This window comes from Maylandia zebra, linkage group LG1, assembly GCF_041146795.1.
Source record: "Maylandia zebra isolate NMK-2024a linkage group LG1, Mzebra_GT3a, whole genome shotgun sequence".
NCBI lineage: Eukaryota > Metazoa > Chordata > Actinopteri > Cichliformes > Cichlidae > Maylandia > Maylandia zebra.
In genome coordinates, this window is record NC_135167.1 from 33,379,963 (window position 1) to 33,393,642 (window position 13,680).

General features: G+C 40.0%; 1 protein-coding gene, 1 long non-coding RNA gene, 2 other non-coding genes and 1 pseudogene across 6 annotated transcripts in view; all 5 read left to right on the forward strand.

The window, feature by feature from the left end:
- Positions 1-5,931, forward strand: part of lrp4 (low density lipoprotein receptor-related protein 4) — a 111,042-nt gene extending 105,111 nt beyond the window's left edge. For 2 of the 3 annotated variants that reach the window (XM_014414079.4, XM_014414080.4), the window contains exons 35-38: positions 282-343; positions 1,076-1,163; positions 1,290-1,431; positions 2,553-5,931. In XM_014414079.4, the coding sequence (XP_014269565.2) occupies positions 282-343; positions 1,076-1,163; positions 1,290-1,431; positions 2,553-2,894 (634 nt within the window). In that variant the 3' untranslated portion in view covers positions 2,895-5,931. The other variant, XM_076885243.1, reaches the window with a different exon arrangement.
- A 1,101-nt stretch (positions 5,932-7,032) lies between these two features.
- LOC101467067 (uncharacterized) lies at positions 7,033-10,936 on the forward strand. The gene is made up of 6 exons (XR_191750.3): positions 7,033-7,136; positions 7,466-7,663; positions 8,464-8,569; positions 9,151-9,240; positions 9,679-9,920; positions 10,125-10,936. It is a non-coding gene; the product is annotated as an uncharacterized LOC101467067 (long non-coding RNA).
- On the forward strand, positions 7,537-7,634 carry LOC111501666 (U6 spliceosomal RNA; annotated as a pseudogene).
- Positions 7,770-7,874, forward strand: LOC111501667 (small nucleolar RNA SNORD67). Its single transcript, XR_002721607.1, has one exon. It is a non-coding gene; the product is annotated as a small nucleolar RNA SNORD67 (small nucleolar RNA).
- LOC111501668 (small nucleolar RNA SNORD67) lies at positions 8,926-9,039 on the forward strand. The gene has a single exon (XR_002721608.1). It is a non-coding gene; the product is annotated as a small nucleolar RNA SNORD67 (small nucleolar RNA).
- Positions 10,937-13,680: the final 2,744 nt, after the last annotated feature.

A 13,680-nucleotide genomic window follows, 5' to 3' on the forward strand; every position in this document is an offset into this window, starting at 1 on the left:
CATTCTAGATCCAAACTGTGTTTGATCTAAATGAAATTGTCCCACTAATGAACACAGTTGTAGACTTGTCGATCTACCATGTTGGCATTTTAACTTTGGAATACAATGGATCTGTTTTGTGCACTTGTTTCTGCCTTACACATTTTTAGAATCCACAGAATCTGAAAGATTTAATGTTAATACACAGTTGTAAATATAGCAAAGTTGTTACAAATCATATGAAGTCCTCTGTGTTGCAGTCTATGGTAAATTAATATTTATTTTCCTCCTTATCGTTACAGCTGCACTGACAAGAACCTAAACATAGAGGGGTGTATGAACACTGTGGTGACAGCTCCTCACGGTCAGTACACCGAGACATTCACAAAGTCTGCCTACAGGGAAAAGAGAAAAGCTAGGCATCACTCTTTCTGCGAGATACAGTACATCCAGGTTGAGTTTATGCTTGAGCTTGGTTCAAAGACTGGCAGCTCACAAAGGCTGCTAGCATAGCTGTGCGACTAGTATAAAGTACACCTCTGAACAGGATCTTGACACAGATTATTGTTTAAGGACTCAGAACAGAAATGTAAATGTAATGTGTTTGTAGACAAAGACGGTTGTAGCTGTTGGTTAACAGCCAGCTAGCTAATGTTAAAACAGCTCTTAAGCTAGGCTAATAGTTTCTCCCCCTACTCAGAGTTGGACATCAGTAATGTTTGAATGTGGGACTTAAATAATATATCATTCGCATAAACCAAAGACCAGTTATGACTGTGAAGGTGAATAAAAATGTAAGATATAAGAACACAAAAAACGGCAATAAAGAGCTACTTTTGCTTTAAAGCTATTCAGTGATAAGCGTTGGCTATTTTTACTAAATGAAATTACTTCTCAAGACAAACATCGCAGACATACAGTTATGTCTGAAAGACTTAAAATAATATTCAATAACCATCTCAAGCTCGTTTCTCACTGGGTATTATGGGGTTAGCTGGGTTAATGACTGACCTGCAATGTTTGTGTAAAACTTTGTAGCAAATCAGTTTAAGCAAAGCCTGTTAACCACCCCTGTAATGTGTCCTGTCTGTTGTAGGAGAGGGACTTCATGTCAGCTATGTTATCGGTGGGGTTCTGACCATTCTGGCGATTCTGATCCTCATTGCCGCTTTGATCATTTACAGGTCAGTGTCCTGCACAACATTGCTTAAAAAGAATGTTTAATTACCTACATTTGACACAGAGGATAGGTAAACCTCTAAATTAAATTAAATTGTAATTGCTCTTATTGTCTTATTTTTGATCAACAGACACAAAAAGTCAAAGTTTGCTGACCCAGGAGTGAGCAATCTGACCTACAGTAACCCCTCGTACCGGACGTCCACACAAGAGGTCAAGATCGAGGCATCTCAGAAGCCTCCAATATACAACCAGCTTCGATATAAGAAAGAGGTAACGAACGGTCCGCAATCTGTGAGAAGTTGAAAAGGACACATAATGGATTTAACATGAATCCATGGTATTTGCATAGGATGATCACAGACTGTATTGTGTCTAAGCACAGAGACAAATCCCTTTACTGTTTGTCTCTGTGAATAGAATGATTGTAACATGTGACACGAGTAGGTCACAGACACCAGCGCTCATCTTCTCCTCCCCTCCTTTCTCTCCCTCACCGCAGCTCTCTCACCCCTACAACTCCCTCTCTCCCTTTATCTTTTGACCCACTTGTCCTGTGGAGAGGTAGTTACACAGCATGAAGGAGTCGTGTAATTCTAAACCGTCTCTTTGTTTTACTTCTGCCTTTCACAGCATGTCGCCTGAAAAATCTTAATGAATAACCTCCTTTTTTGGATGTAGTTTCAGAGCTCTGTGATCAGCAGCATGATGATTTTTATCCCACTGAGTGACTGTGTTGTGAAATTGACACTGAAACTGGCAACAAAGCCAAATGTGTGGGTGGATTTTGTTAAAGGTGCTACATGTATCAATAGTAACATTAAGTACACAGTGTGTCAAGCTGACAGCAGTTGTTCGGCTCATACTGCATTTCCCATAGAGCCTGCTGGTAATTTACAAGTAAAAAGGTTATTTCTTAGTAAAAAAAAAAAAGTCTAAAACTAGCAGCAGCTTCCAGTATTCATCAATCTTTTTGCTTTGGAAAAGTATGCACCAACTTCCTGTTTTTATTCTGTAAAACAGTCCAGATTTTTGTTTCTTCTAATTACGTACTTGTAGCACCTTATTCTAAAAATGTATGTAGAAATGTGTAAAAAACAAAACAAAAAAAAGCTAAATCCAGGAGCAAGCGGAGCTCCTGCAGCATGAGTTTTGTGGGTTTGAACGTGACACTTTGTTCTGGAGTGTTCTCTGACTTATCCCTGAGGTTTGTCCACCTTTTAACAGGCTGAGAGCTTTCTGCCTGATGTTAATACATTTTAATTAAAAAGAAAAAGAGCAAAGCGTTAGCATTAAAGATGAAAGAAAGAAGCATGACTTGACACATCAAAGGTGGATGATCTCTCTGAACTGCCGACGCAGAGTCAATCACTAACAGTGTTGTTGTTGTCCAGGGGGGAGTGGACGGAGGCTACACCAAGGAGAAGATCCGCATCGTGGAGGGCGTGTGCCTCCTGTCCAATGATGAGCTTTACTGGGACGACCTGAAACAGATCAAGCCGTCCCGAGGCGGGCTGCACACCTGCATGCGCACAGACACCGTGTCCCTGCAGGCCAGCAGCGCTTCGCTAGACGACGGCGAGACGGAGCAGCTCCTCCAGGAGGAGGCGTCTGAATGCTCGTCCATAACCACCCTGACCCCTTCTGCCATCACCCCGCAGCGTCACGCCCAGCACAGCCTGCCCGACACCGGCTGGGTCTCCGTACGCAAGCCCTCCACCGAGAGCGAAGTGTGAAGGAGGCCCTCTGTGCTTTATCTTGACCATCATTACCTAATATACACATGCAGTCACCTGTATTTAGAGCTGGTACAAACACACAAAGATGAATAGGTACAGAACACAGTAACAGCTGCATATGTAAACTAATGGTACATATCAACCTGGTTAGACACAACTAAGCTACAAAACACACATGTCCTGTCTTTAAAATTGGGGCTCCGTCCTACTTGTCCACACGTGCAGTGCAGTATCCTCAGTGCTGCTGCCTCGAGGCAAAAATGGAGCGTGCTGGAATAAGAAAAACAAAGGACTCTGGGGAGGAAGTGAACAGAGAGACACAAGCGTTAACGTGGAACCTTTTTTTTCTTTTTTCTTTTAAGGATACAGACTCTCAGTGCGACGCTTCTCTGTATACCACTTCACCTTTCTTTTTCTTTGTTTTTCATCCTGGACGGAGCTAAAGCAACATACCCCCCGGACGACGTAACCACAGAGTTCCCTCTAATGCCACTCATGTCTTTATGAACTATATTTATGAACATGTTTGTGGGTTTTTTTGTTGTTTTTTTTAATTTGTAGAGTGGGTTTGCTGACTTTCAGAGAATGATGAGTGCGCTAAGCTAGAAGTTTTATTTTTGTGCAGCAGCACCTGTTTTTTTTTTCTTTTTTAATTAATTTTATTTTTCAAGAGTTGTATTTATGACAGTGCCAAAGGGTGGGGCTTCAGAGTCTCCATGCTTCTTTCTCCATTTCACACTTCAACAGAGATTTATTCTCATTCTGGGATGTTTGTTTCCTCTGACTTGCCCCCCCTCAACCTCACCGGTGTGGGAGACCTCAGTGTTGGCATCTGCTTCTTTACAGCCTCCAAGGGATTAAACTAGAAATGACTGTAGCAGGTTCTCTCAGTTGGCTGCAGGAGGCCCTCCATTTTCTGTTTAAAGTTATACTTCAGTTATCGCTGATCCTCGGGCAGAGCGGAAGTCACCTCAATGAAGTAACAGCCTAAGTGCCAAATGTTGAATTCTTTTTCCCACTTCAGCTGTATATTTATTTCTCCTCAGATGCACATGCACATGGCATTTTCTCACTTATATACTCCACAGATAAAGCTGGTGAGCGATGCAGATACTTGTAAGGTTGTATGAATCCAGGTATTAAACGTATGTCTCAGTTTTTTTCTGTCCAAAAACACCGGGGGTTTCTCTGAAACCACTTTATTTCGTCGGTCTTTCCAAAAGAAAAGAATTTACTTTCTAAGTAGGTGATTAGTTTTTTTGTGTTTTTATTTTTGTTTTTTTCCCCCATTGCTGATGTGCTTGCGAAACACATTTTTGTAACCAGTGTGTGTAATATCCACTCACCTTCTCCACTAATATGAGATTCATTCTTACTCTGCTTGATAACTGATAGCAAGTAACAATAACAGAAATATTAGATGAACAAGTCATGAGTAACAAACGTTTTCGTTTTTTAGATCACCACAAATAACAGTGTGAAGCAAGTCTTGCCTCTCAGCAGCCATCTTTGAACATTTATTTTGAAGACTCTATGTAAATGTATCTGGAAAAACCCTCGTCCTTAACTTCTATGTTCATATGGCCATAAAAAGCCATGTGAACAGATTTTTGATGAAGATCTGACTGGAAAAACGTTGGTTAACTTTGTTCTGTTATCTGCTTCTGACTGCTGACACGATCAGCGTGTCTGCTGCTGTTGCTGCTCGTTCAGATTATGAATACAGCAAAAGAAAAGATTTTTAACAAGGTATCTTACCCACACCTTATACGCCTGTGGGGGCGTGCACCTTTACCATGTTCATGGGTCAGTGCTTACGAGATGATTGGCTAAGTCTGGCTCTTTGGGGGCAGACGCAGCACTGCTGCCATCTTTAGCATTTCAAAATTAGCCCATAGATTTGTGGCCAGTGTTATATAACGTTTCTAGTTTGAATTAAGTTTTCTTACTTCCTCAAAGTTCCACTTTTCACTTTCTATTAGCAACCAAGCTTCAGAGGCAAAGATATATTTTAAAAAAAAATTAAAAAATCTTGGCACATACAACCAAAATCTTGGCACATACAACCAGAAGTATCTGCTCGGCCAGAAACACTTGGAAGTAAATGAGAAAATTTGTGCTTTTGGTCGTTTGAGTTTAACTCCATCATATCGGATTCTGTGAGGTGCGCTCACAGTGTCTGCCACAGCACAGTGCAACAAAAGGGGTAACTTTGTGCATGCTGTGTGTTGAAACATTTATCAGACAGCTTACTGAGAAGTGAATTTAATGGCTATCTCGCATTGCTTTATTTTTAGCGCCCCATTCTGCCTGTCGATTGTGGCGCAAATGAAAATACTATATTGCTATATGGACAAATATATCTTTGACACATTATAGAATTGTGTATTTTGAAGTATCTGCTACAAGCTCAGCAACATGCTGATCTGCTGCTAGACGAAGCACTGAGGCCAATGAGAGAGGGGCTTGGCAGCTACATGACTACAGTCTCTGATGGTTGGTCGAAGGCAGGCCTACAGAGCATCATAGCGACCCAGGATCCAGTAATCCACACTCACAGTCCCTCCAACTCTGCTGCAGGAATGCTAAAACTGTACAGATTTTATCACGCGGATGTAAGCAAACATTTTTGTTGATACTGGGCTGAGTTGTATAGTCTTTTGTACAAAGGGATTTCATGACCGTTTTTAGACTTGTATTAATTTTACTCACTGGAAAAGAACAATGTTTTTGGGTTTTTTTGTTTTTTGTTTTGTTTTTGCTGGATTATTTTAACCACTGTGTTCCCAAGCCTTGTAAATGATAGGGAAGATGCCAGTTATTTAATAGTGCTCTTTTATCTTATGAAATACTGGTCACGTATAGCTGTTGTAAAGTTAACAAAAAGAGATATTTATGATTTTCGTTTTCGTTGTCACTTGATGTGTAAATATGAAAAGACTGTATATGTATGGCAGTACTAACAAGCTGTGTTGTGTGATATAGTGAATTATCCCTTTGCTATCTTTTAATATAAAATTGCATTTGCATTTCAATGAAACCTTCGTCTCACTCGTCTGTGCGCTCGTTGCTTTTAGACAAACGTGTTTCCTCGTCTGACATGTAGCAATGAAAAGGGATGCTAAAATCTTCAGGTGCTAATTCAGATATTGTTGTTACAATAGGAGGGGAGATTTAATCATGTGGTTTGGGGGGATCTTGTCAAAACAGATTTGTGAGGAGAAGTTGGGTCAGAATTTGATCTGCCATGAGTCTGATTGGCAGCAGCTTCACATTTCAGTATGACAATGATTCCAAACACACTGCCAATGCAGTAAAAGCATAATTGATAATACATACAGTGGACTGGTAAATAGTGTTTTTTCTAATCTAATTGAGCACAAATGCTTTCAAAGCATGCAGGATCATGTTGACAGAGAGTGGAACAAGGTACAGCCAACATATAACGAAAAGGTTTTAAAGTCCTTCAAGAAGCCAGGCGATCCTAAAGAAATGAGAAGTAAGCTTGCCTAAGAGTTCAGGCTGTGATGAAGCAAAGGTGGACATACTGGCTTTCAAACTCGTTAGAATTGTTTCACCTCTGGTTTCCCTATGGAAACCCTATGTTCAAACCCAGGACTTTCTCACGGTGAGGCAACAGTTCTAACTGTTATTTATATAATTTATTGGACATTTTTGTAACAAAATATAAATAAATAGCAGTCATCTTATACAACACCATCATCCTTTCAAGCCTATAATTTTATCAGGAATCAGTATGGTGGATAGATCTTCACCCATTCTTGAGCTTTCATTACATTAGTATTCAGTATAAAAGATGCAGGATGTATAAATGTTACAAATTATAACCAATGTGCAGTATCACTGAGGATCAATGGCGTTTTTGCACTTGTTTTGCAGAGGAGCATGCAGCAAACTCATATGTGTAACCATTCAGTAAACATTTATGTAGAAGACACACGCACAAAACTTTAGCGCCATTTAGTGCTCAGGTTTTTCTTGCACTGTTGTTCATCGACGTTGTCTGGGCTTCTTCTTCTTTTTAGTTTAATAGCGGTTGGTAAACCAGCTTAGTGGTGCATTACCGCCACCTGCTGCACTGGAGTGTGGCTCCTCCAATAAATGCCCACACCTTTTCCGGCTTTTAGGCCAATCAGCGACGCGCCCTGCGTGAACACGGGGTTTGAAATATGCAGAGACTCGGCTAAGCTAGACGAGAAAGAGAGTTCATCTGATTTTGTAAGTTTTACTCGGGTGTTTTTGTGACATTTTTTGTAGTTTGATGGGAGGCACAGTGATAAATTACTTTTTTTTTTATTTGAAATGTTTCACTTGTGACAGTCACTTAGGTTTTAACCGAATGCTAGACGCTAACGTTGCTAAACAGCTAGTGGTAAAGCTAACTCTGCTTAAAAGAATTAGATTTATTTAACCTTACGTTAACCAGCGTTACTGTTTGTAACATAATCCACCACCCGGGCTTGAATCCAAGTTAACTTGCATTTTGAACCTTTTCCATTCTCTATCATCTAAATGATTGACCATTTTTTGTGCCTGCTAAACTCAAGGTTCTGCACTACTTCCTGTCACACACACACAAGACCCATGTCAGCGGCTATGGCGAATGATACCAGTTTTGGCTGGCTTCGGCAAGCGCGTACGCTAAATTGGATACGATACAGAGAAGATTAGCATGGCCCCTGCGCAAGGATGACACGCGAATGATACCGCGTGGATGACGACGTGGAATATGGACACAAATCCCAGTAAGATGACTGTGCCGATTATCTAGTGGTTGGGTTGCTGGGTCCCCAGTTCGATTGTGTGCTGCACAAAACAAACACTGCATGTTAAAGTGGAAGCGGTGCTGGGTGTGGGAGTGATGAGTTGCACTAATCAGCTGGGGTGTCGAGTTGACTGCTTCAGTCTGATCCAACCTGAGGACACGCAATGTGCACAGGGGCCATCTGACCCAACCCTGCTCCTCTATACACATGTGTTGTATGCTTCTTTCAAGTTAAAACGCACACACACATAGAAACAGCTGGCCACATAGCAAAAAGCTTACAGCTCTCTGCAGGTTGTCCCAGGCATCCTGGAGCACTTATTGCCATTGTGTGAATTCTGTCTCTTCATGTAATGACTCGTTTTGAGGTCAGACCTCAGTCCTGCTTTAATAATTCCACATTTGACTGTCTGTGTTTATTTTCCCATGTGCTGGATAATGAAATCTATGGGTTTTGTATGGAGCCACAGTCATGCAGCATTTGGCATGCACTGTAAACCCTGACAGAAGACTGTAGGGCTAGGTGATGAGACTTCATGCAGTACTACATTAAATATACTCTTTAATTTACAAATGTCATTGTTTATTAGCAGGTGTGATCACCCTAGAAAGCATTATGTAAACTTGATATCTATTTTACATAATGCTGATGATGCCATACTCTAAAAAAGTCACATTTTCAGAACAAAATCATGGTTTAATAAAGTCCGTATTAATGTCACCTGTCATATTAACTCAATTTTTTTAAATTTTTTTTATTTATTTATTTTTTTGGACAAGGCAACAGATGCTGTGGTGTAGATGTCATGGAAGGTCCTCTTCCCCCTCTCCAAGGCAGAACTTCGAGCTCCATGACCTGATGACCAGAGCTCCTTCATTCTTTAAGGTCTGTGTCTGAATGTCATCTGTTTGCTGAGCTATTGGAATGATTTTCTCTTGTTTCCAAAGGGCATGCTGTCATTTTAGTCAACTGCGTAGTTTCTTTAAATCAGTCATGTTTTATGAGAAACATGGCATCTGGTATAACATTTTAAAAAAGTATTAGCCCTGTACTCTGATTGGTTTGTCATAGATTATGTTTACCTGTTTTTTTTTTTTTTTTGGCTTTATTTGCTTTTACAAATTTCTTTCATCATACGTGTCCTATGGTCAGCTGAGCTTTTTTAGTGATGCCAGTTAATACAGCTGTTCACCATGAAATGAACCAGGTAAACTCACTTTTTATTTTTTCTCACGTGGGGTTGTGACAGTGATGAGTTGCACTATTAGTCAGGCTGGTGATTGCAGTGGCACAGCCAGCCTGTCCTGACAAGCTGTGGTGACACCTCAAGGTGCACAGGGGCCATCTGAGTCATTTCCCCACCTGACAGGAAAAAAAATAGTGGCTGGCTCCTTAAGGTGTTTTCTCACTTGATTTTCTTTCTCCTTTTTTGTTTTGTTTGTTTGTTTGTTTCCTTATTTTCCCAGTCTTAAAATTGGACAGCTTATGCTTACATGGGATGACCCAAATATATTCTGCCAGCAAAAGTAGGTGGAGGAAGAAGGACCCCAAAACTGGTGAGCACAAACGGCATAAATCATACATCTTTTATAGATGTGAAATTTACAGTCGATTATCATATTTTAAAAACGTGCATGTGTTGTTATTTAACAAATGTAATCAAAAAGACAAATGGTGATTCAGTCTTGCTGCAATAAAAGTGTGTACAGTTGTGGTCACACATTTACAGAATGGGGTTGTTTTTGGCCATTTTTCAGAGAATATGAGCACCGTCACCCCTTTAAGTTTCTCTTCATATGAGCACCTATTGGAAGAAAGCTGTCCTGATTCCTGCCATAATGTCATCATGTGCTGTGTTATATGTAGTGCCGACGTAGGACAGTTTTCCAATCTCATTGTACTATGTTTGACTGTGCAATGACAATAAAGCGTTATCTTATCATTGGTTCTACTATTAAAGTTTTCTGTCCTTTCTCCTTTCCTCGTCTCTGCAGGCAGCTTAATATCAGAACACTGTCAGCCCTACAGCAGCAGACACTGCAGTCACTGGTACAGCTCTTTGTGGACCTTCACTAGTTGTGCACATCACCAGTCACTGAGCTGCTGCAGAATGACTTACATTGACCCGATGTTACCCAATGCTGGAAAACAATTTCCAGTAGTGAATTCTCGAAGGATCCAAACCTCTTCCTTCTTATTTGATGATTGAAACATCAGCTTGCAACCTCGTGCACAGGTGAAATATTATTATTATTATTATTATTATTATTATTATCATCATCATCATTTTTTTTAAAAATGTATCTCATGACTGATGAACAGGAAAACTTAAGTAGTTCTCTACTTGTTGTCTTGCTATTGTCTCATCTGTTAGGCTTTGCCAATACGTTGCTCTACAGAGGCCAGTTTTTACTTACTAAAGTGTTTTTCTTTCTGTTAGCGAGGAATCGGACAAGATTTTGCATCAGAAGAAATATCCAAAGTGGTGGGGAGCATCATGACCAGCCTTGGAAGATCTGTGTTATTGGCTTAAATTGAACATTTTCCTTCACTCTTACCACAGCAACAACCATCCAGGCAAATACTGTAATAAAATGGCACAAACTTGTATCATATTTCTCGCAGTTCTGATTTTGGGGTCATAACATCCAGCTCTCAAATAGCTGAATTAAAGCAGCAGAGGGTTCATTAATCACTTTTGCTGAAAGTGTTTTGCAGAAGTGACAGCAACTGGACTCCTAAGAACGATTACAGTTTCAGTGAATGCCTTGCATCATCAGAGGCTTCAGCTCATTTTAAATATCTGCTTGTTCTATTGTTTTGTCATCGAGCAGGGTTAGAAGCTTGTTTGCCTGGCACTATGATGTGTATGTATTATTGTAGGGTCTACCTTACAATATAAAGTGGCTTGAGGTGACTGTTGTGATTTGGTGCCAGATAAATAACTTTGAATTGAATTAATCTGTATTCAGATATTTATGTACCCAGAAAACGGAGAAAGTAACTGTATAGTTGTAACATTGAAGATTCTCTGCAACATCTGTGCAGGAAGCAAACTTGAGATGGTTGGTGTTAAACTCAACAATATCCTGCTGTTCACCCGGTTAGCTGTAACTATACTGATAATGAAATCACTGGTGTATTTTTACACCTTTAGATACTGATTTACACTGGCTCTGCAGGTTTGGTGTATCTGTAGAGTATCAGTGGTTTACACATGGATTTCTTTTGAATAAACCATAATTGCTAACAGACATATGTAATGTAGGTATTTGGCACCAGTACAGATCATCAACCAGATATGAATAGATTATAGAGAACTGGCTTCTTTATTTACACGGAATTGAAAGGGGGGGGTAAAGATGGGACCACATTCAGGTTGGCTCAATCTTCACTTTAAGAAAAAGGGGGGGAAAAATGAATATAAATATATAAAAAAAGATGTGCTCCTGGTATTAAATTACAAATGTGTACATCCTCTCAGTATCACATTCCTATCTGTTGTTTTTGTTTGGTTTTCAGTCAATACAGAAATATGAAATGACAACATGACCTAAATAAACTAAATTCAGACATGTGACAAGTTGCTGTTCTCCATGGTTTCCCATCTCTGCTGTATAGTAGAATTTTAACCACCAGGTGGCAGTTGAATATCAGTGATCACCTCCAGTCTGTTGCCTATAATGAGGTAACACATTTTACTGGACTAATTAGTGCCTCAAAACTGCACACACTGATAACTCCTGCGGCATCGTTTTTCATCCGTATCCTGTGGTGCACACGCCATGTAGGATTCTGTGGAAATGAACTTCACAATCGCTCTCGCACAAACGTGTTTTAACATTGTTTTAATGTAAATGTGTAAGACTGCCATTACCTCAACTGTATTGCTACACTTTAAACACTTCTAGCTTTTAAAGTAAAAAGTTTAACAATTTAAAGTGCAAAACAGATGAATTCAAATGTTCTGGGGGATACATATGTAATCAAATATATTTTGAACATACTGACCTGGTATTTGCTCAGTTTGAACACGAATGATTTTAAGTGTTTGGATGTCGCACTACATGTCATCCATTCATTTTTTTAAAAATAAATAAATAAATATTGTAACTTTGAAGCTATTGAAATGATTGGCTCAACCTTCCACTATGCTACAGTCACATTAAGAAAAACAGTGGTCAGGATTACTGAAAAAGAAAATGTATCAATTTGTGATTGAATGGGTTTAAACTGGCAGTTACATGGAATTTAATCTGTTGCTGTCTGCATACACAGAATTTCACATCGGCTACTTACAAATTCCCACCACTCAAATTCCTCTTTGTGACATGGTTGCTGAAGGGCAGTGATTTAACTGCAATATTACACAGGTACTCTGCAACTTGTTTTCAGAATACAACCAGCTGGCATCCTCTATTCTATTCTACTCCTCTATTGCAAAGAGATTGCAGATTGATTGATTGCAAAATCTGTATCCATAAATTAGATGGCAATTATTTGTAAACCTTCACCAATCGGAGAGTGACTGAGTCAGCCCAAGTCAGGCTGTGATTGTTTGGAAGCAGATTGCCTCCGACACGGTGATCTGTGTAATTGTCATGTATTTAAATGTGCAAGCATGGAATTCCTTGTAACTGGTCATTAATTCCAATCATTGGAATCTCCTTGCAGCCACCTCCTTCCTAGTTGCAAGGAAGTTGTCTTATATTTGCTGTAGTGTGACTGAGCCATTAGTTATGATGCCTTGAGGCCCAGGCTGCTGAGAGATCTCCTTTGATGTACTGAGCTCTTCTCCTTCACACCCGTCTTTTTCATTCCTGCTCACTCTTCATCCCTCTCTTCTTCCTCATCTACTAAGTGGATGTGGTAAATGGCTGCTATCCCTGACCCTGGCTCTGCAAGAAGTTTCTTCCTGTTAAAGTGACCATTTTTCTCCCCACTTTCACCTCATATAGGCTCATTGAATGGCTTGGGTCTGTAGAGTACAATATATAAAGTACCTTTAGATGACTATTCAGGGGAATCAGCAGTACATAAACTGAATAAGATTAAACTGGATTTTTATCATTTTAAGCAAATCAGACTAATGGGTCAGTTTATAACCCTTCTATGCCACCCACTGAGAAATCTCAAAGGACAGATATTTAGGTTGCTTTAGCCTGACAGTTGCTTTGCAAACAACGTCCACCCCAGCACCTTTCCATGCTATGCATGACTTGATTGATATCATGAATGTTGTCAAGGTCTGTTTTGTATGAGGTACGGAATTTTTACTACTCTCACTGCCAGTGAGTTTCTGTGCATGAACAGGGAGCTCTCAGAACAGAGCTGGCAAATATAAACCACTGCAGCTGAGGAACAGACAATCTGTGTTCTTACTGACAGATTTATTGTTGAGATTCACATTGCCTGTTTCACTGCATATGTATATTTAAAAATCAAAAAAAAGAATCAGTGCTTTCACACATTCCCACGGGGGTTTAAAATATAATTTTTTCCTCCTGCTATCTTGCATCACCTTTCCCTGTGACTCAGAGCGGTGATTGACAGCAGCGAGGGGAGCGATCATAGATGGCTGAATGACTAGTCTGTGGTACCAGAGGCAGGGCTTCTTTTGCTTTTAACTGTACCCACAGGGGAGTTGAGGAACATCCAGCTTCTCACAGATGTTTCCAGAGTTTTGGTTAGAGGGAGAAGTCCAAGACTTCAGAGGGAGAGGGGTACAACTCTTAAGAGATAAACAGGTTTGTGTAGCCTGAGGAGGCCATCCTGTGAGTGCGGAGGTCCGGAGGGAACTAACTCTGTCACAGTCCTCAGAGGACATTTTTACAGGATGCTTTGTAGATGTGAGATAAAAGGAAGGGATTATATTGTAAGTTGAAATCATTTTTTGCTAATGATGCCATAATCTTTTGTTCAGGCACTGATAATCTCAGATCCCAGGCTTCAGTGTGCACATAAATATGTACACATTGTTGTCACATGCTACACCA